General features: G+C 33.4%; 2 protein-coding genes across 3 annotated transcripts in view; one reads left to right on the plus strand and one right to left on the minus strand.

Annotated features, from left to right (window-relative positions):
- Tat (Tyrosine aminotransferase) overlaps window positions 1–26142 on the plus strand; it is a 94945-nt gene that overhangs the window by 38897 nt on the left and 29906 nt on the right. Inside the window, exons 2-4 of the mRNA XM_076522335.1 lie at window positions 3584–3688; window positions 5868–5935; window positions 20880–21038. Of these exons, the coding sequence (XP_076378450.1) occupies window positions 3584–3688; window positions 5868–5935; window positions 20880–21038 (332 nt within the window). The remainder of the gene's footprint in view (window positions 1–3583; window positions 3689–5867; window positions 5936–20879; window positions 21039–26142) is intronic.
- On the minus strand, window positions 925–10453 carry LOC117227925 (C-type lectin domain family 4 member M-like). Of its 2 annotated transcripts, XM_076522336.1 has the most exons (5): window positions 10169–10453; window positions 7720–7967; window positions 2646–2719; window positions 2444–2572; window positions 925–2203 (listed from the first exon to the last, which is right to left on the minus strand). In XM_076522336.1, the coding sequence occupies exons 4-5, from the start codon at window positions 2451–2453 to the stop codon at window positions 1932–1934; spliced, it is 282 nt and encodes a 93-aa protein (XP_076378451.1). In that variant the 5' UTR covers window positions 2454–2572; window positions 2646–2719; window positions 7720–7967; window positions 10169–10453; the 3' UTR covers window positions 925–1931. The 2 variants fall into 2 exon arrangements, with proteins under 2 accessions (XP_076378451.1, XP_076378452.1); XM_076522337.1 differs by lacking the exon at window positions 7720–7967.

Raw genomic sequence — 26142 nt, forward strand, 5'->3', positions numbered from 1 at the left:
GATTCTGAGCTGCGAGACTACTAGGGAAAATTGACTGTACATCTTAACGAATCTTAATAATTTTATTACGTAAGATATTGTTTCAAACTACGATAATCACGTCTTAAAAGCAACGTAACTGAGAGTAGTAAGGTGATTTGAAGTGTAACCCCTTGCTCTACAACCACGTCTGAGATACGTGGTCAGATAATCGGGTCAGAAATTATTACCACGTATGAGAGACGTGATCAGATAATCGAGCCAGAAATGATTACCACATATGAGATACGTGGTCAGATAATTGGGCCTGAAATGGGAGTCGTGGTGCGTCAGTCGGGCTAAATATAAACTAAGTTAGTTAGGCTCGTGTTAGAATAGAGAATATAGGTTTTGGGGTTTTTTGTTCTACATCATTTAACAATAATTATGTGCGAGGGAAGTACTCTCGCTTGTTTTGTAGAACTATAAGGGTATAATCGTATAAATGCTTATAGTATTTTGAATGATGACACATATTAAGTGGTTAACCTCTTCACGACGAAGGGAAACATTTTTCCCCATTTTAAAATTGGTGATTGTCGTATTTAATTATTGGTTATTTTTTGTATAAACCGCAATTTGCCAGCAACATGAAAAAGGCGGGAAAAATGAAAAGATGTGCAAATTGTGCTAAATGCTACATAGAAAAAGGACGCATAATATATGTACTATGTGTAATGTTCATCTTTGCTTCACAAAAGAAATTGCTTCGTAGAATATCATAATTAGCACATCATTTTGTATAGTAATTTTATTTTATAATTTTGTATTGTTTTAGTTAACATTTTGTTATAGTAAACGAATAAATAAAAGACATGGCATGGTAAGTCTAACCATAATTTGTATTACCTTTATTGTCCATTGGGAAAAATATTTTCCATAAAATTCCAAAAAAACTACACAGTGTTATGTATTTTCCTTACGATTTTTATTTATTGTACGTCCAAACGAACTAATGTAAACAGTTACAACTAATATTTACTCTTAGCAACCTTATGGTCCTGTAAGTGTTAAAGGAGGTGTTGAATGTACGCCGCGGTCTAAAAGTACCGACTTTTATAGCCAATATGCCTGCAAATTTTAGCGGTCGGTAGACCTTCGATTAAAATATACAATAACTGAAATCTTTTTAAACTATGGAACCCGACACCATTGAAATCAAAGTAACTCTGAGAAATTTGTACCAGACATAAAGGACGTAGCGAAACAGCGTAGAAGTGTAAAAGATGTAAAGTCCCATTACATACACCAAAATACTTTGAAAGATACCATACGGTCGAAGACTACTAATGTAGTGATTTTGTTCAGTATTGAAACAATACTGAATCTGTAGAGACTAGGAAAGGACTGAGCCTGATGAAGACAGAGAATATCGCGTACCGTACCTACAACTGAGATTATAACTACTCGCTCAACTCTACGACTCGTAGACTCTGCCTGCCCTTTTCTCAAAACGTGGCGATCGCATCCGCCGGGTCTCCGTCGCCAAGGGTTTTCCCATCTGACCCGGCCTTCGCCAACGTTTCTCTTTTATTACCTACCCTAAACACAAAGTCTTAGAACTACGGTCTTAAGCCTAACACTCCTCCTCGTCCTAAACATACCTAATAAATTACGATACTACACTAATTTATTGTAAATTATTATAAATTGGAGTTAAAATTTATTATATACAATTATAAGATTATTATACATATACAATTATAAGACTATTGAAACTTATATTAAACCTTTCCTGTTCACTAATAATTCGTTCGAAATTATTTAACACCTCACAAAACTAAACCAGCTTTAGACATGTATTTACATTCCGTAAGACGTGTGCGATTGGCACAACTTCAGTTTCGCGCAACCGTAAAAATGCTCGACGCGTGACTGACCCTGTTGTTTTTTGTGGCACGCGTTATTGAAACTTAAATCGTAGGGCAAGCGGTTAACACGACTTGTTTTCGCAGACGAACGCAAACTTGCCATCGTCCCCAGATGATGTTTCCGGAATTGTTGGGCTCGCCTTTAGCCCACGGATAATAGTCCAATTCATCGACCAACTCGTCGGTCACAGTCGTCCACGATCCTTCCTCAAACAGATCGTGGAAGCCTATCCAGAGAGCTTGCAATGATTTTCTAGCCAGCCGGCTTCTCAAAATGGCTTGCTTCTGCGCGGAATCTATCACGACCAACTGACCTATAAGATGAATGTCCTTTACTCTCTTCCTTTGCACACATGCCGTGGCTTTGCCATACCCAGTGCAGTCAGGAAAAGTGACTACGCGAGGCGATGCATGCGCAGGGAGTCCCGCACAGCGGCGTAGGGCGTCGTTTAGAATTACAATGTACACCCGGTAAACGCTCCACGCTGCTCTATGGGACTCCTTGTGCATGCGTTACCTCGCGTAGACACTTTTCCTGATTGCACTGGCCATACCTCCTTTCATGAGGCAAAACTTTCGAGCAGCGTTCCACGTTTTCCGGCGTTTATACAGCTTCAAAGTTCCTGCGCCCTTCGTTGCAAAGTAACCGCTCTTTTTCAAAAACGAATTTTCTAGAACCTTGGCTATTAAAAATTGTTGTTACAACGATGTAATAATCGTAATCCTACTAATTCTCGAAGCAAGTATAATATTCACCTTTGGTCCCTGTTCTTTCGTTCTTGGTTGATCCTGAAATGTCCGTGAGGACCTCATCAGTAGCATCGGAAACACTGCAATAAAAAGTGCGGCTACGGCAAATGTCAAAAACGACAGTGAAAGCTTCTGCATTTTGTCAGCGTTATGCAACGAGCCACGATCTCTCTATCGCTTCGATTATTCTAATCGGTTTAATTATTGTTCTAATAAATTCGGTTCAGCGAAAGTACATCGATCGCGATACGAGACGTTGCACTGAACTGGTTATGTTAGTCGCTTGGAAGAGATACTCTTATACTTCTATCGTCAAACTGATAATGCATAAGAAGTGATTAATTTATTACTTTGCGTAATCCCGAATGCAATTAGACAATATTTTTACGGTATATGTAGTTCGTTCTCCGAGAATGCCTGTGATTCAATGCTTATTTGCATTCAGTGATGCGCTTGAACAATTACAAAAGCGATATCCGCAAGACACCAATATGTAGAAAAAACATGTGACTTCAGCATAGAAGTGACTTGAAACGATTTATTTTCTATTATAGTTGATCTTTTGTAACCTTGAACGATGTGCATTTATACATGATTATATTTGTCTCGAAAGACTCTATCAAAATATACATAGAAAACAATATTATCCCACAAAGAATTATCCCTCTACGCCTCCACTTATAAAGAAAAAACTATTAATACGACATTATATACCCTTGAAATCGAACAACTATTGTCCGACACCTTTTTTCTATTAATAAAAATAAGCAAGTTATTCAGGTGGCTTGTTTCAAGTTTCAGGTGGCCTATAAATGTACGAAGTCTCAACAAAATCGGCGACCTCAATACCTTGTACTCTGCTTGTTAGTTTATTTTAGTTATTAAATCAGCTTTGTTTTTCTACATTCACGAATATGTTTTGATTACAAATTTTTATGTTTCAGGCGATCCAACGATATTTGGCAACTTGAAACCACCAAAGGAAGCGATTGAAGCTGTTCAAGAGAGCCTTGCTTCTGAACTGTATAACGGATACGCTCCAAGTACAGGTATTAATCAGCAACATTTTATTAATTTACGTATTAGAAATACCGATAAGTAATGACGTTTCCTTTTAGACTGAGTAGCGATTGTCACTTTGTTCATGGACGTGATTTATTATTTCATGACCTATGCACTAATTAAATGCATTGGCACATAATATGCGCATTGTGAAAATAATCTGTATTAAATGTTAAATGAAATAAAATGTTGTATAACTATTAAATAGCGACATTACTTATAGGCATCGCTGACACATTAGGTATTTGGTCCTATTAATCTAAAATTTCTGTAATTTTATTTCTTGAATTCTTCCAGCTTCATAACGTTTATCAAATCGTATATTTACGATTTGAAGAATCATAGTTTTCAAATAAGATACTTTAATGCTTTTTCAATTGCACATACTTCTCACACAACACACTTATGATACATTTATTGAATTTATTAATAAGCAATCCATAATAATAAGCTCCTCGATGAAAGTAGTCTCAAAATATTTTAGGTTTAATATTAAGAAATAGCTAATACTAGTAACATTTGAAATATCATGGATCATTCTGATGGATGTTTATAAGTAAACATTACTTTTGTGCAGACTACTAATAGTTTATATACTTTCTATGTACTTTCTACAGACTACTAATAGTCTAAATATACTAATCTTAAAATATCTTCTAAATCAATGATCCTTCGCAATAAAAAGTTTAGTACTTTTATGTAGAAAATAACGAGCTTTGATTGGTGCAACAAAAAATATGTGCTTTCATTTAGAGAAACGAAATTGACTTCCATATCTCCTTTAAGCATTGACATAGAAAAATGTTATTAACATCAGATTATGTGCTCCCTGAAATCATTCAACTTTTATTTGAAACATTTTTCAACATAATCAAAAGTTTGTAATACGTTTGACTGGATCGACTTGAATTGGTTTTACTCTGTATATACAGGGTGTCCCAAAAATGTCTCGCAATCCGAAAGTGGCGGGTTCCTCAGGTCATTCGAAGCAACTATTTCCTTTGCAAAAATTTTCTCCGAGGCACCGTTAACGAGTTATTAACGAAAAACAGTGACCAGTGAGAGGCGAGCTCAGCTGGCGCGAGGCGATCGAGCCAATGAGCGGAACTGGGCTTCGTGCGCTGGTTGGCTGGGCCGCCTCGCGTCAGCCGTACTCGATTCTTATTGATCACTGTTTTTCGTTAATAACTCGTTAACGGTGCCTCGGAGAAAATTTTTGTAAAGGAAGAAGCTGCTTCAAATGATCCGAGGAACCCGTCATTTCCTGATTACGAAACATTTTTGGGACATCCTGTATATTAAGTTTTCGTTATGGGAGACTGGGGGACTAGTCATACCATCTAAAAAAAGTTACTTGGTAAAATTTTAAGAAAGTTATTCCAGTTTAAATAGTGTACAAATATTTTTGTGTCCGATTATTTATTCGCCTCTTTCCTTTTCTCTGCAATCATTTTCTATCCTTGTCTACTGAGATGATGTCTCGTGAAATTCTAGACTCGAGGTGTTATGGTGTAAAAAGAGTAAGCAGTGTAATCAGGAAAAATAACTACGCAAGCCATCGCATGCACAAGGAATCAGAGCGTCTACTGGATGAAGATTGTAATTCTGAACTACGATGGCGACGTGACGTAGCGCCTCTGTCTGATCGTAGTGCAGAATTGTGATTACGCTCGGTAGACGCACCACGCCGCTGTGCGGGACTACCGTGCATGCGTCGTCTTGCGTAGTTATTTTTTTCTGTTTGCACTGAGAGTGAGTCTGGACAGTGTTGCTAGGGATAGTGAGATTTCGGTGCTTTTCAGGGTTGGGGGTAGGAGAGGGCTGCTATAATAGCAGCACGTCATTATCCCCTCCACCATGAGAAACACCGAAATCATACTGGATATGGCATAGGGATTTCGTGTAAAAGCTGTGCACTGCTGTACTACAACTACATTTGTATCTCTGCAATTGTAATATTAATATACTTATATAATATAATACAGCAATTAGTGAAATATTATATTATTATATTCATGGTATTGCAACATCGATATCACCTAATAAATTTTATATACAAATTTATTTTATATAGCACTAATATTTTTAGTATTATATATAGTATTTAAATTTATTATATATAGTATTAATTAACTGATAGCGTTACTAACCCGTTTCAAATTATAGGTTATCAGAGGAGTAAGGAAGCCGTTGCAGAATACAGTTCTAACGAATTTGTGAAAGTGAAACCTGAGGTGAGTGAAAACCCATGGAATTTATGATGAACCTATTATGTTACCTATTTCTGTATTTAGTATTGTATTTACATTAAGACATGAATTGTGTTTTTATGGAATAGCTTGTGCGCATAAAAATAAATTCGTGTAAATGTATATAGATATATACATGTATGTACTTATTATACTGTGGTGAAATGTAATTTTAACAAGAAGTCAAATTTTCGAATTGAATTATTTTTTGTATTTTAACTGTGAAAGGGTAAAGTAGTGGAATTTGTAAAATTCCATTATTCTAATTATAAAAATTGAATTCAATGCAAATTCAATGAATACGAGAAGATCATATATTATACATACATTGATGGTCAAAAGAGTATATCTCGTACATACTATACGTATATCTTGGAAACACAAAACTTTTAAACAGAGTGCAAAATTAAAAACTATATATCAAATAAAGTGAAGAGATTAAAAAGATGCAAATTAATGTAAAAATACGAATGAGAAGTGAGAATATGTGAGTAACTAAAACAGATTTTTCTTTATTAATTAATAGAGTTCTGCATATAATATTCTATTTGTCCGCTTTGAACTTCAATTGCAATAGCTAATTGTCTTGATGCAACCAAACTGTTATAAATTGTTTATAATCGAATATCATTCAATAAATTTATTTACTATTGTATACGTTTCAAGGTTTTCCTTGTAAATATTAATTTTTCGTAACTTTGAATCTAATGGTTCCTAAAAATTTTTAATTACCTTAACACATAACCGGTGTCGTAGTGTCTGGGAATGTACACACAAGAAGTATTTTCTCAAATAAATTAAAAAAATATGCTCGATGCCAGTTTGTATTAGAAACTGAAAGTTTAATAATATTGAATCACTTTGTTGAGGAGTCTCTCGGACTCTGCAACACCGCTTATGTAACAAAAGTGGGACAACACCGGTTACGGGTTGAAGTTGGGAGACTGTGCAGGAGAATTTAATTGGTTTGGAATGTGTTCTGTAGCGACCAATCTTTAACAATCTCCGCGGTAAGCTTTGTGTCTCGATCTTGTTACCTAATTGGAGTTACTATATTGCAATACTTGTTCGGTAATTGGAGTCTTCTAACACTTTCAGTAAATTCTCATTTTAAAATACCTAATTACCTGAATCTATCTGTAACACTGTTAATGAAAGGCAATTATTCGAAATCATAATTAATATTATAAATGATATTTACATTTTTTGGTTTTACTTTTGTGATCATCAATTTTTTGATACATACATCATATTTCGATACTTAAAAACTTGTTTATATTGTAATCTCTTACGTAAGCGAAACTTACAGTATTAAACAAGTTGCTCTGATATTGTGTACCTTTTAACTTTTATCGACACTGGAGAGCCAATGAACGTATTACACAACAGACATATTATTATGATTTGTGATAATGTGGTAGTCCATCGATTACTAACAATAATCGAGTAGTTATTTTTATTTATATTGTATGTTTCAAAATAAGTGACAATGTAAGTAAAACAAGAGAAAATTGTGTGAAATTCCTATGATAAATTGATAGAGCTTTCAAGAGTTGATCATCTGATTAGTATAATACATATAATTGTTATGCTATAATAGTGTATCTAACCAAAGTACAAATATCATCTGGACATTTAAAAATCGAAACAAACCGAAAGTGTAGATCCATTTCTATGTTGAAAACGCATTAGAAATATTTATTGTAGACTATGTATAGATTGTAATAAATGATAAAGTCGGCGACCGATCGCCACTGCGCGTTTCTCACCTCGCGCCTCATGAGATTCACGGTGGGTGGACTGATCAGCTTGTGTCTCGCAAGGAGGTTGCGGAGGACAAGAGTCGGGTGCTATAGAGCGACCACGGATCGTTGGCAGTTCGTCTTTGTTTATCGACAAGCATTCTTGTACGTCTATTTGATCCCAAGTTTGTTGTGTCGGCGTACTACAGTGCGTGTTGAATTTCTTAACAGAAACTAACTGAACTCCACTAAATGTTCAGAGGATTCCGAAGTTTCTAAAACAAATATCGTTTAACTTGGCTGCATGAATGCCAAAACAGTTTGAATAGGTTGAAATGGTATACACTCATACACGAAATTATTCGAACGCTTACGTTTATAACATTCAATTAATAAAATATATGTGATAAACTGAAGTATTTGATATAATATGACACATATGACAAGGGATGGGTCTTAAGACTGCGTAAGCAAAATTAGAAAATAATTCAACAATATATAGCGCTTTTACAGTACATTTATTGTAAACACGTACCAGAAATAGCTCACAAAAGTATTCGAACGAAACAATTAATAGTTATTTAAATTGAATAATTAAAGGTTTTAATAGGAAGTTGATCCACCTTTTACTTTTATAACAGCCATAAGTCTGTTTTCCATTGAGTGGACCAACTTAGAAGTGACATTAGCATCTATTGATTGCCATATTTCAATAATATTTCGTTTTAACGCTTCTTTCGAAGTAATAACCGTATTTCTTAATCATCTTTCTACTTCATCTCATAAATGTTCAATGGGATTTAAATCAGAACAATATATAATACCCATTCTTTGATTATTTTAGCGGTATGCTTCGGATCATTGTCAGACTGAAACCAATAATCGCTAGGTAAATTCAATTTTGATACACTGCTTTCTAAATTTTTTTGCAAAATTTTTAAGTATTTCGAATGTCCATTATCCCATCGATGAACACAAGGTTTCCCACTCCACTAGATTCCATGCAGCCCCAAACTAATACAGATCCATCATTGTGTTTTATAGTCGGTTGTAGATTTCGCGGTTCTAATTGTGTTCTTTTTCCTCCAAACACTTTCACGTCCATCGCTACCAAAAACGTTAAATTTACTCTCATCAGAGAATAATACTTTGTCCCAGAATGAATTATTTTCATAAATAAATTTTTCGGCGAATTTTAAACGTACAATTTTATTTTTCTTGCTAATAAATGGCTTTCTTCTTGGAACACACAGAATTAGAACCGCGAAATCTACGGCCGACTATAAAATATAATGGTGGATCTGTATTAGTTTGGGGCTGCATGGCATCTAGCGGAGTGGGAAACCTTGTGTTCATCGATGGGATAATGGACAAAACGAAATACTTAAAAATTTTGCAAGAAAATTTAAAAAGCAGTGTATCAAAATTGAATTTACCTAGCGATTATTGGTTTCAGTTTGACAATGATCCGAAACATACCGCTAAAATAGTCAAAGAATGGGGTATTATAGTATAACGTTCCACACGTGGTGCCACATCCACCGCAAAGTCTTGATTTAAACCCCATTGAACATTTATGAGATGAAGTAGAAACATGATTAAGAAATACGGTTATTACTTCGAAAGAAGTGTTAAAACGAAATATTATTGAAATATGGCAGTCAATAGATGCAAATGTTATTTCTAAGTTGGTCCACTCAATGGAAAACAGACTTAGGGCTGTTATAAAAGTAAAAGGTGGATCAACTTCCTGTTAAAACCTTTAATCGTTAAATTTAAATAACTATTAATTGTTTCGTTCGAATACTTTTGCGAGCCATTTCTGGTACGTGTTTACAATAAATGTACTGTAAAAACGCTATATATTGTTGAATTATTTTCTAATTTTGCTTACGCAGTCTTAAGATCCATCCCTTGTTATATGTGTCATATTATATCAAATGCTTCAGTTTAACACATATATTTTATTAATTGAATGTTAGAAACGTAAGCGTTCGAGTACTTTTGTGTATGAGTGTATATATATGAAACAGTATATTTTTTAAGTGGTTTAAGTAGTTTAATCTCTATTAGAATGTAAAGAAAAGATATATGGTTCTATTAAAAAAAATCGACGACCTTGAAATCTTGTAAAAAAAAGTCCCTTAGAAAATTGAATATGTTGAATTTTCATTTTATTTTTTAATTATAAGTTCAGTGGAGTTCAGTGTTCGCTTTGGTCGCATTTTGCCTTATATTAATAACGAAATAAAAATTGGCTGCTATTAGCTGTTACTGGAGAAATCATCTAATAATAATGCCAAAATGGCACGTGCCACGAACCATACCGTGATATATGTATATGGGCTACCGAGTTACGCTAGATGTTTTGAATAGGTTGAGTAAAATATCAATATTTCAAGTGTTCGCACTGTAGTGAAACTAATGAGAATAATTATAAAATATTTTTTTTTATTATAAACAAACTTTTGCTCACATTCACCAAGGCTTTTAACAGTTTTAATCCAACACCTCTGACTGTGAAGACGTTTTTGCCATAGAGTTTCCTCAGAAAGACGTCAAAATAGGGATTGCAAGCTGAGAGAATCAGCTTCCTGTTGCCGAAATTTTTCATTAACATACTTTCGCGTGGTTTCTCTCGTTTCTCTATATTCGCACGGTTTAAATATCACAAGAGGAAAACTTGGAGAAACAACACCGTTCCGTGCTCGGCGATCACTATCCGATCAACGCGGCTTCTTTTCACACAATAACCGTGCTGGCCCATACGAGGCTCGCCTCGTCTGGAATGTGCTACAGAGTGTTGGAGGGGGAACCCTAGTGTGCCGACGGCACTGCCATTAGAAATTGCCATTGGATTTCATTGCCACCATCCAATCCACTACTCATGACAGGATAGTCGATGTGGTGGAGCTGTATTTTCAGCATTTCGCAACGTGTGTAGAGCGATAGAAGCAGTGGCTCGCGGGTTACCTTGAAATCACCAACGATGTTTTTATTGACACGATTTCGCCGACATTGTTTGTATACCAACGCATTGAAAACACCAACAAATGTTTACATCGATTCCCGTTTCACCGCAAATGCTATTGTTAACACTTAGAACTCTTGACAATATAGAGTGACTTTGAATAATATTCTTATATCATGAGCTGTAAACAATAAGTGTGAGAAATCACAGTTTCTTAAATCTTTTAACGCTTGTAACTTGTCTTTGGGTTAACCGATTTCGATGAAAATTTCAACATGCATCGTTATGGGCTCAGATAAAAAAATTAAAAAGTGAGTTTTCTATTTTTTTTTGTCACTCTAAGCAATGGCAAAATTTATAAAACAATATTGATCTATATCTAAACAAAAGTTCAAGTCGTTTAACCTAATCCTATAAAAGTTATTGCGTTTTAAAGGTGTCCGAATATTAATCAGAGTCACTCGTACAATAATAAAGCTGTAATTTTTCCTGCGGTTTGTGTTCTTAAATGATGTTGATGAGAATTGAGTACGGTTTTTTCGATCCGGGAACTTAAACGGGACACTCGGGGCTATATTCTGCACTGTTTCAAATTTTTCAATATTGCTGTTCTATAAAAATATCACATTTCTTTAAAACAATTGCAAAACAAATAGTGAAAAAATAAATTGTTCCGACTAAAATTATTTTTCTTAGATGCACTTATGATTCTACTTTTACCACCAAAAATTTCATACACATCGGTTTGGTAATTCAATAGTTATGACTATATGCGGATGTTTATGTACATGTTGATTTGCTTAGAATAATATATAAAAATGTAGCGGACTGGCAACGTAGGAAGGAAGGAATTTTCGGACGTAGATTCTAGTCTTTCGGAGTGCATGCGGTAGGTGTCCAGGTCGTAAAATTGACGAAGTCCAAATCCTGCACCTTGTCGCTTGAAGTCCTCATAGGCGACGACTTTCTTGAATTGTTTTCTTGCAGATAATTGAGCCGTTTATTTTGAAAGTGGCATAAGTCACTTTGTTTTTGAGTCGATATATTTAAGGGTTTGCGTTTTAACACGTTTAAAAATATGGGTGCTAACTTTCGAGAAGATTTATTTGTATTTGTAATCTCATGGTACTGATATTTTTCTCAGTATAAATAATTTCGTATAAACATTAAAAAATCGCCACTTTTCATTACGGTAAAGTGACTCTTATGCCACTTTCAAAATAAACGGCTCAATTCTCCCTTCGGTTTGAAGCATGGGGAATTTTCCTTTCTTCAGCAATTCGGAAAGTCATCGACAAGGACAACCGTACAGTACATCCCTTGCCAGATGAGGGAAAACGTGCAACAGTCGAACCGTACAGATCGTGACGAACTTATCGCCGCGATATTTTCTAATTATTTAGAATCATTATCATTGTTGTCTAGTTATCGTTACTTTCCTTTGTTTACTGTTGTTATCGTTGTTTCGTTATTGTTATGTCGTTGTTACTTTATTCATTGTTATTGTTTTGCAAATATATATTTATGTTATTTCTTATATTACGCGCACTGTTGGACACACAAAATATTCACCCGCATTTACCTACAGAAAAACACAAAAATATATTTTATAATTTGCATGTTGCATATGTTTTACATATTTATGTTCAACCGTCCAGTGCACGGATGAAAATATTTCCACCCAAAATAAATGAAAAACAATATCCTCATGGGTCCGACAGACACAATCTGTGCATTTAAAGGTTAGAAACATATGCAACAACATATTGCGTATATTATTTGCCATATACATGTGGTGTATCATACTTAACTGAATCGTCCACCTTGTTAAATTAATTTAGTCAGTACATGTTTCATAATCGGATTAAGGTTGGCAGCACTTCTGTGTCAATATAATGCTGAATATACACGACAGCAAACTACGTTTACAAAGGTCAGTTGGTAATTATTCGGTTCTATTGTTGAAACGACAATATGAATTTTCTGCGAGTACGTTTCAATATTTCGAATATGCCGAAATGGAGATATAGAATTTCATTAATCAAAAATTCTCTGTATCGAAGACGATTCAAATTTCATTATTGATGAATAATAAAGAAAGTATTTATTGTCAAACATGCAATCAAAATGTGAAATGCGGTCGAAAATCATAATAAGTCGGTTATCAAATTTAGAAGAAATGCTTCCATCATACTGTAATTCAAAGTACCGTAAATTCTTTCTAATTGATGCTCAGATTGTACACAAAAATGGACAATTTGGGAAGAGGAGATACCATTATTCGTTTTTATATGTAGTTACCGATTGTCAATAACTATAAAAACGAGCTGCAAGGCTCGAATAATCGTACCTGATCTTTCCAAATTGTTCATTTTTGTGTACAAGCTGAAGGTCAATTAGGGAGAATTTAATAAGAAAAACATAAATAAAATAAATATAAAATATAAATATAAATAAATATAAATAAATATAATAAATAGAAATATAAATAATATATAAATAGATAAATGTTCTCACAGAAACTCGTTCGGAACTTTTTATAATCTCACGACCAGTGCAGTCAAGAAAATTATCTACGTAAGGCGACGCATGCGCAGGGAGCCCTGCACAGCAGCGTGGGGCGTCTACCGGGTGAACATTGTAATGCTGAACTGCGATGACGACACGATGCAGATCCTCTGTCTGATTGTAGTTCAGAATTGTAATGTTCGCCGGGTTGGCGCTCCACGCCGCTGTGCGGAACTCTCTGCGCATGCGTCACTTTTATGCTCATAGAAAAATTTGCAACCAAATTCTTACTACTGCATTATATACTTTCTTTATTCTTAACGCGTTAAGTGTTTAGTTCGTGCGTAGTTAAATTGTGGTATTTATTAAAAATTTAATCTACTTTGATCTTTATATAATTTGTAATAAGAATATAATTTATAATATAAAGACACGAAAATAATAAAGAATTAGATATTTCTACTGTTATATAATTTTCATTCTAATAAGTATTCATAGTGTTAGGGAAAGATAGTAACAATAGTACAGTTCAGCAATACAAAAATTATATATACATGTATTCTGCTTTTTACAATTTGTACAGAAAACGTTGCTACCGAAAAATTTCTCTACGAATCCAGAATAGTCCGTAATTATTTCTAATTCCGATGCCCTACGAAATTAGTGACATTCAGCATATATGTATATATAACCTTGCATTCATCATAAACGTATGTACAGTCAGTATACAAAGTATTCGTACACCTTTTAAAACGGAATAACTCTTTTATAGTTGGACCAAGCGATTTAAATTTTTTGGAGTTATTAGATAGATTAGTTTACCAGGCAATAGCTAACAAGTTGTATTAAAAACTTGCAACTGGTTGGTATGATACAAAAATAAAGAAATGATATTTTGCAACTTTCTTATTTGAGCCTATAATGAAGATTTAAGCAATGCGTTCTGTAGATCTCGGTAAGTTACATACATGTTAAAAATGTCATCTAAATCGGTTAACGCAGAGTCAAGTTATAAATATTCAAAGATTCAAAAATCTGCAAAATTCTAACAGTTATTGGTCGAAAGTATCAAAAATCGTGAAGAAACTGCGATCCCCGTAATCTTGAATTGTTTGCAGTTCATATCAAGGTCATCTGATTTCGATGCAATTCTTACCATGTCTACATATGTATATATTACCGAGATCTACGAACGAAGGCGGATTTAGGTATAGGCTAAATAGGTTATAGCCTAGGGCGTAGGTAGTTAAGTATTTGAGAAAAATCCCGCTTTAAGTTTTTCTATATACAGTAAAAAATTATATGACTTTAAGCTGTTTTACATTTGATTATTACGAATTAAACGAAAACTATTAATTATTTCCTATATATTGTATTATGAATCATTTGGTGGAGATTGACATCTTGTGAGAACGGAACAAAATTTATGTAATAAATGATAAAATGCTAAATTTAATATATTTTAAATGATTACGATTATCCTTCCTCTTATCTTTCCTTGTCATTGCGAGGCGGCAAAAATGTATTAGCCTAGGGCGACAAAAATCTAAATACCTCAAAAAAAGACTCAGATAAGAAAGTTATTAAAAAACGAGAGTTTTCTATTTTCTTTTGGCATTCCAAGTAATATCAAAATTTAAAACAGCATTTTAGCCATTGTTTAGTAGACTAGATCATCTAAAAAAATCATATCATTTAATTCAGTTTCGAAAAAGCTACACCTTTTTTCAAGTGGTTTTAAATATATGACCGCCACCGTATATAAGTTAACAAAATATATAAAATGCATTTTTTAAACTTACATTATAGGCCTGGATAAAACAGTTGAAGAAACATAATTTTTTAATTCTTTTATCATGACCACCAATTGCAATTTTTGAAAACAATTTTTTATTCATTGTATGATAAACTAATTTTTCTAACATCCCATAAAAATTTAGATAGCTTGGTCTAATTATAAAAGGTGTACTAATACTTTGTATACCGACTGTATCTAACACTAATGCCCTAAATATTTTACAACACTTTTAAGTTCAATCCATTATGTTACCCAATATGATTGACTTTTATGTACCATTGTCCAGAAACCAGAAATATTTCAAAATTGATCCGATATTAAAATTATGCATCACAGTGTATAAGATGTACAATAAGCTATAAATAACAGTTTCATTGCAATTTATTGTTTATCATGCTGTTTCATTTTGTATAAATGATTTATATGTATTCATAGCTGACAAGCATGAAACAATTGAAAACTGGTGTGGTGCCAAAGTTGTGCAATAATATTAATTCGGTAATAATTCGGTTCCGAGAATTTATCAAAAATTATAACTTTTACTATCTAAAATATTCAATCGTATATTATTGCTTTGTTTGACAAGGTAACAATTGTTACCAGGTGCAAATGCATACGCATGATTGAAAAAAAAACGATATAACTAGTTCTATTATATTCGGGATATTTATAATATCCTTATCAATACATGTTACATTCACTATTTAAAAAATGGTAATAAAACAGTAAATTGCGACATAATACCAGACATGATGTCTAGATAATTTTAGACAATTTCTCCCCTTTTCTCCACATAAACTATTGGTTCTTCTTTGCCTCTCGTGATTCTCTTCTTAGTTCTCCCTATACCGCTAGGTGTAGCTGTCTAGTTCCTTATCTTCTCCTACCTCTCGTCCCACTCAATCCCTTCCATTACCCAGTTCCTTCATTTCACATTCCTCTTGTCTCGTCCGATTTTTTATTAATCCTTAACCTGCAACTCGACATTCTTATTCTCTATTCGTTTCTAACTGGAAATCCTGTTAAATTTGTTATACTTAAAAAGTTTCTGCTATACGTTTGGTTTTATTTGGTTTTATTGAAGAGTATCGTACAATCAGTATACATTAGATCGTTCTTTGCAATTAAGTTTGTAACATTTCCTATAACTGTTGATTAATTTATCCTTCAACATGAAGTGGCGACTTTACGGCAAACCACGGAAAATATAAAACAACAAGAAAACGAATTTAAATATTTACGAATTTAAAAAATGAACTTTCTTCTGAAATAAATGGTAATACCTATTTCTTAATACAGGGTGGACCACGCAACATGATCAGCTTAATTGTTAGTGATTCGACTGGAAACGTTTTGTGCTACAATAACATGGTTTGAGGAGAGTTTTTAAGATGATTATATCAAATTTTTTGTTAACCCTTTTCCCCCCCGGAGTTGTCAAGGTTACCTTCAGTTTTTTATAGCTTGACCTACAAGTTTTTGTACCCATCGTTTAGGGGATGCTGAGATGAATTCGGCAAGCATCATAACATACAATTTTTTCAGAATGAAAACAAAAAAACACTAGGTCTACGGATAAAAAAACCGTGATAACTTCGGAAAGAAAGAAAACCATGTTATTTTAGCTTAAAAAGTTTCTCATCGAACCATTAGCATCAGAATAAATTGAGCTGATCACTTTACGTGATCCACCCTGTATATTACTGATTTTGTTTCTTTTTTATACTCTGTTTTGGTTTTTTCTCTTATACTTCTGGGTAAAGTGAAACAAACACTGCATGTCTATATAAATTTGTGTTAGTACTACATTATTACAGCGAGTATTGCGTAAACGAAAAAGATTGTACCTTATTTGGTTTCTACAGAATTAATTTCAAAAAATATTCTATTTTACACATCACGCTATATGGTCAAGTACCTGGCGTACATATTCTTAACCCTTCACTGGTATGCTGGGGTCGTGAGTGACCCTAACTTCGTATTTCTATTTTATTTTGTGGTGAAAGTTTAATTTTCTATGTTTTTATTATTTAGCTAAGAATCAAATACAACAGATAGTTCATCCAGAATTAGATTAACATATCTTTTTATGCTTTGTATATGGGTTTTATCATGACTCTAATGTACCAGCTATTATAAAATCGCCATACTGGTTAAGTGTTAAGAATTATAGTGGCTTCAAAAAATATTCACGCAATAAATTTTGAACCTTTTAAAAATTGTCGATATTTGAACTATTACAATGTTATAAAAAAGAATCGTATAATAGTAAACGTCGACTCCAATCCACATTACTTATTTAGATGATATAATGGATGGGAAACGAAACATATGCTTTTCATAAACAATGCTACAGTTTGAAACGTTTGGAACATTTTAAAACATTGGAAAATTTGTATTGCGACATATTGCTACACATATTGCTATGCCTTTGGTTTGTTTACTGGCATAATTAACTTTGTGTTTATCGAATAAGGCATATGAAAGTATTTATTCATTTGTTTTGCCTATTTTTGCATGAAAAATTTAATTCGTCGTATTCGATAAATATGAAGTTAATTACGCCCGAAAACAAACCAAAGGGACAGTAATTGTTCACACCACAATAACCGACTCCACTATCCCAGGTTTGCACATTGGAGCTTTCTCTTTAAAAACCTTTGAATATTGATCTACAATTCGTTTTATTGAGTTTTGCACGGAAGGTGTACTCTCTGCTTTTATATACGATCCCGAACATCAATTGGATATTCCGAAAACGCGGATTGCGCCAATCTCTCGATTTCTGTGGCTAGAGCAGAAATTGACTCCCCTTGCCGCTGTTTGCATGTTTGAAACAGGACATAATTCAATTTGATAAAATTTTTCTGTCCAAAACGGAACTAAAATGCCGAAACTATTTCGCGGGAGACAAAATAGTTATCAGCGGGAAGAGAAGTTAATACTTCCCGAGCTGAATCATCTAGCGAAGCGACTGAGACGGCAGCTGTCCTCGCCCCGTCTCAACCGTTTATATTCGCGACTATCTCGAATTGGATTTAGTACTCCTCCCATGACGTGGAACCGTCATAACGCGTCAGCTTTAACGTGTATCCTAAGGTAAATGTCCCAGTGATTGGACACACCCAGTGAATAGACATCATTTTACATTTTCGTTAATATTGAGCTTTGTATTAACAAGCAGGCTACTGATAAAACTAAATACAGTAAATTCTCCCTAATTGACCCTCAGCTTGGAAACAAAAATGGACAATTTGGGAAGTGGAAGTATGATTATTCGAACCTTGCGGATCGTTTTTATAGTTATCGATTGCCAACAACTATTGGGTTGGCAACTAAGTAATTGCCGATTTGTTCAATGAAATAAAAAATTTCTTTTTACTTGGAATGAAGTTTAATCTGTAATGTATTTTTCATTTTATTCGATGACCTTTTGCCATCTCTCTGACAACTTGAAAATTCCACGCTCGTAGAAAGTCTGATCCTTTTCAGCCAAAAACAGAGTTAATTGAGATTTTACAGCGTCATCATCGTTAAAAGTTTTACCACGAAGGGAGTTGCCCAGGGATCGAAATAAGTGGTAATCCGATGGCGCAAGATCAGGGCTATATGGTGGGTGTAACAACAATTCCCAACCAATATCCATCAATTTTTGCCGAGTGGACAAAGACGTGTGCGGCCTAGCATTGTCCTGTTGGAAAATGACACCTTTACGATTGACCAATTCTGGTCGCTTTTCCTTGACCGCTGCATTCAATTTGTCCAGTTGCTAACATTCACGGATAATAAAAAATAACATAATAATAATAATAATAATTTTATAATATAACATTTACGGATATCATAAAAATGGGAGTGAGAGACATCTATACCTGAAATCGGCAATTACTTAGTTGCCAACCCAATATAAAAACGAGCCGCAAGGCTCGAATAATTGTACCTTCTCTTTCCAAGTTGTCCATTTTTGTTTTCAAGCTGAGGGTCAATTAGGGAGAATTTACTGTAATGTTTTCCAAACATTTCTTTTTACAAGAGAACGGCCGTTAGTTTTGAGCTTAGAATAACGTTTGTGTAATATATATCTTTAATAATTCTGCTAAGAAAATCTAATCACACTTCTTAAGCATATAATTAATTTGTATTTTACATTTTTACAAGTATGATATTTATTAACTCGTTAAAGGATATAAAATCCTTACACCAGTCACGCCCCCACTTCGCTGCACGATACGAGGCAGCGAAGGCCGACTTATTTATTTTTGTCTACGCTGGTCGCAACTGACAAGAGCAAGTGTTTTTTATTTTCACGTATGTTCTAGCACTCAGAAAACTAAGCGACACGTGTATTTTTTATATCAGCGATAATTCGATTTAAAGGGGTGAAACCCATCTCTAGAAGTTGAACTTGTGACGAGAATAGTTGGAATTTCTCGTGAAAATACTAAACTCTTAAATTTTAATGTGTCTTTTGGAGAGTAGGTTTCATCCCTTCAAACCGAATTACCGCCGATATAAAAAAAAGACGTATATCTTAACTTTTGAGTACTACAACATATTGTTGTCGTACGTAGCGATATTTTATATATGATATTACAATACTAAATTATACACAATAGCAATTATATAACAGATATTTGATAACGATAAGTTGATCGCTCGATGGCCCGATCTCGACTCACGACTTTCCGTCGATACAATAGTTACGTTCCATTATTTCCTTAGGGGTATATTATTTCCTTAGGGGTAAATCCATCACAAGACAATATTACATTACAGCGACTTAATTTTGACAAGTCGATGTAACAATATGTTACAATGAAAATGATCAGAGAGGATCACTTGCAATGAGATACGATAATATTCGAATGCCTCTAAAATGATATAGCTTATATGCATGGTGAAAAGTTCATCAAAGTCGGCTGACCTTCATATGAGCTGTAAACGATTCAAAATCATAGAGATCGCATTTTTGTCATGATTTTTTACACATTTGGAAATCTACAGATTTTGACATCTTTCAATGCCTGTAGCTTGGCTTTGAGTTGACCGATTTCGATTAAATTTTCAGCATACGTATGTCTTACCGAGATGTACGAAACGCATTTTTTTAAATTTTCGTTTCTGGTTCAAACAAAAAAGTTAAAAAACGGAAGTTCTCGAAAATTGTGGAAATAATTTTTTAGCTATTGTCTAGTAAACTAATCCTTCTAACATCTCAAAAAATGTTGATCGTTTGGCCAAATTATAAAAAAGTTATTTCGTTTTAGAAAGCATTCGAATACTTTCTTGTCTCACTATACCGAGTGTTCCTTGTGAGTACAGCGGTACTTACTTACATAGAAAAAATGATTTCAGTACATGCACCACAAGACTTTACAATGATAAATTCCGGGAACATTTTTACATAATGTATAATAACAATAAAAAAAAACAAAAATTTTCAAGAGTCCTTAGAAAGGTTTAATCTATTAACGTATGGTAGATTTAGTCACAGGAGAAAATACCTAATGTTTCTAGAAACATTGTTTTCTAGTATTTTCGACAAAAAGCGTATTTCTAGTTTTCCACTTGCTATATGATATAAAAAGTTCTTAGATAACAATAAATAATAAATTGTGAAACTGGATGTTTTAAATTTTAAAGAGAGTCCAGTTTCATCGATATACAACGTGTCCCAAAGTTATATTACTTTCGGGAAATTCGGGGGATTCCTGAGGTTATTTGAAGTAATTTTTTCCTGAGTGCAAATACAATTCGCGGTTTTGTTTACAAGTTATTAACGAAAAACATTGACCAATGAGAGGCGAGCTCGACTAGCGCATGACGGCCGAGTCAACGAGCGGACGAAGCCCATTTCCGCTCATTCATATCGAAAACGCTTTTACAATTTCTATTTCTTTATGTTTGAAGGACGTGATCCTTTGCAGCGGATGTTCTTGCGCGTTGGATCTCTGCATAACAGCTTTAGCACGAGAAGGCCAGAATATCTTGATACCACGACCTGGATTTTCGATCTATCGAACCCTGGCAGAAGGTCTCGGGATCACCGTAAAATCATACGATTTACGTGTAAGTATAAACGTATGCTGCAAGAAATTTACACTCAGAGCTCCGAAACCTAGTTCTCACAGGGTTTCGATATAACCTTTCCGCGTGAAATATACTTGAATTAAGCGATCTTCCTTCGCATTTAGTGCCACTCTATGTATAATTCGAATGTAATTTAATAGCACACTGTTCATCTATGAAATTATAATATAGTATAGTAGTTTGAAGAAACATTGATCTTTAGCTGATACGCATTTTCAGTTTTAATGTCGTTGAGATATCTTACTCGTTATTAGAATTGAAAATATATATACATTCTCCTCCAAAAGTATTAGGACACTCACAGATAAATAAATAAATTTGAGAAACCGATAGGAAATTGTTATAATGTTTCAACTTATTTCAAAGTTAAGTGTATGAAACTGTAATAGCATATATAATATATGTATATATGTAATATATAAATTAATATATATATATAAATATATATATAATAGCATATAATATATATATATATATAAATATATATATAATAGCATATAATATATATATATATATTATATATATTTTATATATTTAATTTTGATTAAATTATTTAATAATTTTTCTAATTTTTCGTTGATATATTCACCGCATTTTTTAATTACTTCTTGGACTAACTTCGGCATCCGTTTCATTAGTTTGTCTATTATTTCCGGTTCTATTTGGTTTCATATACATATATTGTAGTAAAACATGTTTTTCCTTCTTGTTTTAAAGTATGAAATATGTTGATAATTACTTTGCATTAATAAGCATGTTATAAATCACAATAAATAATTAAAGTCTGAAAGTGTGTGTGTGTGTGTGTGTGTGTGTGTGTGTGTGTGTGTAACGTCGACAGTTGGGGTCGATTGTAAGAAATTTCTACGCCTGATTTTCTCCATCTTATAATTTAAATAAGTACCTATATTTATTAGGTTAACTAATAAATTTAAAATTGCTACAATTTAGAATCATAGATACAAAAGCATACGGAGGTGGTTAGGAATTTTATAGCGTAAGCATAAATGAAAAATGGGTCCAATGTTATGGCTGTTATGACTGGGTACATAAAGAGTGTCATGCTGTGTTACAATAATAAATTGAATATTCCTTAATGCACAATAAAACCACCGTGACTGAATAATCTCAGATAAGAGTGGGTAAGGGTTTGTACAATAATTTTCATTGCAAATACAATAGTTTATGTGTAATCGTGTTCTAAAATCAAAGTGTTACAACTGTCATCAGTCTCCCCTACTTTCAACGTTATGATGCCATAAAACTTAATACTAATGAGAATACTAAATGAGAAATTATAATTTATACTAAATCAGCAGGTGTCCTGATACTTTTGGAGGGGGATGAATATGTATTGCATAGTGGCTAATTTCGTGACTAAGGTGCGGAGGCTATTTTAAATAGGATTCTCGAGCGAGCTATGCTATTTTAACTCTCGAACAGTGAAAACATGATTGAAAACCAATATTGGATCGATTGTGACAGAAAATCGCATTATTCTTACATTGAAGCTAGGTTTCTGAGTCTCTTAATAGTAGCATTGAACAATTTGCTACCACAGAATCGAAAGCAGAAATTTATTGACCACGAATAAAATAAGTTGGTAATTTTGAAACTGATGCAACTTAAATACAAGGGGTTAAAAAAAGTATTCAATATTTATACGATGTATAGGACACACTGTACTGAGCGGAAAAGCCTTAGTAAATATAGGTCAAAAGGTCAACCGTTTCTGAGATATAAACACTTTTGTTTGCTAGTATAATGATTGACGTACTATTAACTTTTCGTAACCGAATTCAACATACTTGTCAAATATTTCGTCAGAGATGTGGAATTTTCGAGAGTAAGCACTTCTATAAGAAGATGATGCCAGATATGTATAGAAATGGAAGGAGGACACATGGAAAATCTTCTGTAAATTGATCGACCTTTTGGCCTATGATTACTAAGGCTTATTTACTCAGTACTGAATGCTCTATATACTATTTAAATATTGAATGCATTTTTTTAACACCCTGTATATTTCGTTTCGAGATATTTACACATTTCCATCCCAGCGTATTAAAAGTATTTTTCTATTATAGGACAAAATATTTTGTGAATTTTATGATTTTCCAACGTCACGTTTGTAGCATGAGAACATATCTTTTAAATACTTTAATCACTTACACCACTTTCAAAATTAATAGTGAATTCTAGTCATTGACTCACAGTAAACAAAAGTAGTGAATTTTATTTTTATTTTTATTTTTATTTTTATTTTATTATTGTACTAAAAGTAGTCAATTTTATTTAAAAATACGATAAACCAATGGATTTATTTATTTACTTATGCTTCTGCTAGTATTGTTTATTACATTTATGTTTTTTATAATAATTCGCGAGACTTTTATTTCCTGTTGCAAAACTTTGCACATTTAACTGATCACTTATTGCATATCAGTTAATATATTATCTACAGGCGATCATTTTATAATTTCCGAAAGTCCATAATTTACAGTTAAAAGTTGCTTAATAAATAGTTAGGTGCTTAGCTACTTGAGAGTTTCATTTTTGATAAGTTACATTTTCGATGCATGAAAATGTAAATGTACACTTCTCGACGAAAAAATTATCCTATTTACAAACATTCAACTCAGGTTTGAAATATTTTCCATTTCGAGAATGTTGAACCCTGGTATAGTGGATTTCAAATGCTGGAAAACTTGAAATGTGTGCTTTCAGAGCTTCAATTCTATGACTTATACCTTACATCACTGTCGAAATGAACGTGATGTCGCTGCGGATAAAACTGAAAATGATACAATCGTGTCATTGCTTACTCCACGGCTGTAATACAATTTTGTTTATAATATTGAATATATAATATTAAACGTAACATGAGACAAATGAAAATCTCGCTTGTTTTGGTTTTGTGACATATCACTTTTAAGATCATAGCCACAAATTAAGATGTGACTAAAGCTGATTGAATTCGTATATTTTAGGGGTTACTGTTACTTCGCCGACAATTACAGTAGTAAATTACTTGTTATTTTTATTTCATAAAAAAACAGCAATGCAAATGATATAGTAAACCATTTATTGTATTTATAATTTTATTTTATTCATATTTTATTAATAACAAATAAATACGTAATATAATATAAATTTTATTAACTTTACTAACAGATACATATTTAATGCGTAACATAATTGGAATCTGATTACTGTATGATATAAACATTATTAGCAAAAATCGGTGTCGGTGAAATAATTGTCGGAAATCAAAACGTGTCGGTGATATGATTGTCAATGAATAGAATATTGTCGGCGAAATGCGGTGTCGATGAAATCGTGTCGGTGAAATGATTGTCGATAAAATAATTGTTGATAAAATAATTGTCGGTGATTTCAACGGATCCCGTATTTCAGTTTATTTTACTTGTGCATTACAAATCGATATACATATACAGTAAATGCAAAAAGTCCACAGTTTCCTCAAGATATTGTAATTTTATTTACACGCTACTCCACAAAATTAAAGGTTTGCAAAATTGCTCATATTTAAATTTCTCCGTGACTTCAGGTACAAAGATTTAAAAATATTCGGGCTCTACTTGTTTTAAAGGGCGAAGTCTTTACTTTGACACCCTTGACCTCGGTTTCATCAAAGACCTCTTTTCATTGTAAAGCGGAGTGAGAAACTGAAGTTGCTTTCCTGCATTTAAAATTTGTTAAATTTAAACGATTTCACCGAGTTTAAAAACTGTTTTTCCATATTTATTTTGATGTTACCCTATAAAGCGAAGTCTTCTCTTTACAGTGATTTTTCAAAAATTGAATAATCATTTTGAAGTTATCGAATTAAAAAAGTTTTGCAAATTCCTAACGATTGTTTGAATTTGTATTTCAAAAGAACGAAAACAACCACAAGATTTTCACTCTGTTTTATAACAAGATAGGGTCTCTGAGAAAACTAATTGTAAGTTCAAAGACGTGAACTAAGACAGTCTACCGTTTATAATAAGCCCAGGTAGAATATTTTAAGACTTTTTTAACCTTTTAGGCACACGATGCGCCACTATAGTGGCTTCCGCGGATGTCATCTTTTAGAACGACACGTCACTATAGTGGCTTGCTCTAGTAGCTCACTCGCTTATCGTTTGAATCAAATAATCGTCTTCATATGCATTTTTTCACACTTCTTTCGTCTTCACATCGATTTACAACAGCCTACAGGGTGTCCCAAAAATGTCTCGCAATCCGGAAATGGCGGGTTTCTCGGATCATTTGAAGCAACTTCTTCCTTTACAAAAATTTTCTCCGAGTCACCGTTAACGAGTTATTAACGAAAAACAGTGACCAATAAGAATCGAGTACGGCTGACGCGAGACGGCCCAGCCAACCAGCGCACGAAGCCCAGTTCCGCTCATTGGCTCGATCGCCTCGCGCCAGCTGAGCTCGCCTTTCATTGGTCACTGTTTTTCGTTAATAACTCGTTAACGGTGCCTCGGAGAAAATTTTTGTAAAGGAAAAAGTTACTTCAAATGACCTGAGGAACCCGCCACTTTCGGATTGCGAGATATTTTTGGGACACCCTGTATATACAGTATCAGACTCCGTACAGTACACATCAGACTCTGCCGTCCAGAGAAATAGCCTCGCGCAGAATTCAGCCGTACCTAAAAGGTTAATGGTCGACAATTTTTCGGGGATAATTTAGTGTTCCCTTAATTTTGTGGAGGAATTGTATTATATTTATGATATGGAAAATATTGCTTATAGTTAGACCAGCAGATCTTTATGAAAATAATATTTGTTTAGAATATAGGTTAATTGATGGAACTTGGAGTGATATTTGTTTTGTCATTACAAGATTCTAAGAATATAGTTTTTATTTTGCATATTGCATACATTTTATATATTACATATTTTTTGAAATATTTTACATACAATATTATATAAACAAAGTGATCCACTTAAATTGATTCAGGCAAATATCTTGCAAACCGTAAATGATACTAAAAAATGTTTAAAATAAAATCTTAATGGTTTCAGGGGGTACATAATCTGATATTAGTATAACTTTTCTAGGCGT

Source organism: Megalopta genalis, chromosome 5, assembly GCF_051020955.1.
Source record: "Megalopta genalis isolate 19385.01 chromosome 5, iyMegGena1_principal, whole genome shotgun sequence".
Taxonomy (NCBI): domain Eukaryota; kingdom Metazoa; phylum Arthropoda; class Insecta; order Hymenoptera; family Halictidae; genus Megalopta; species Megalopta genalis.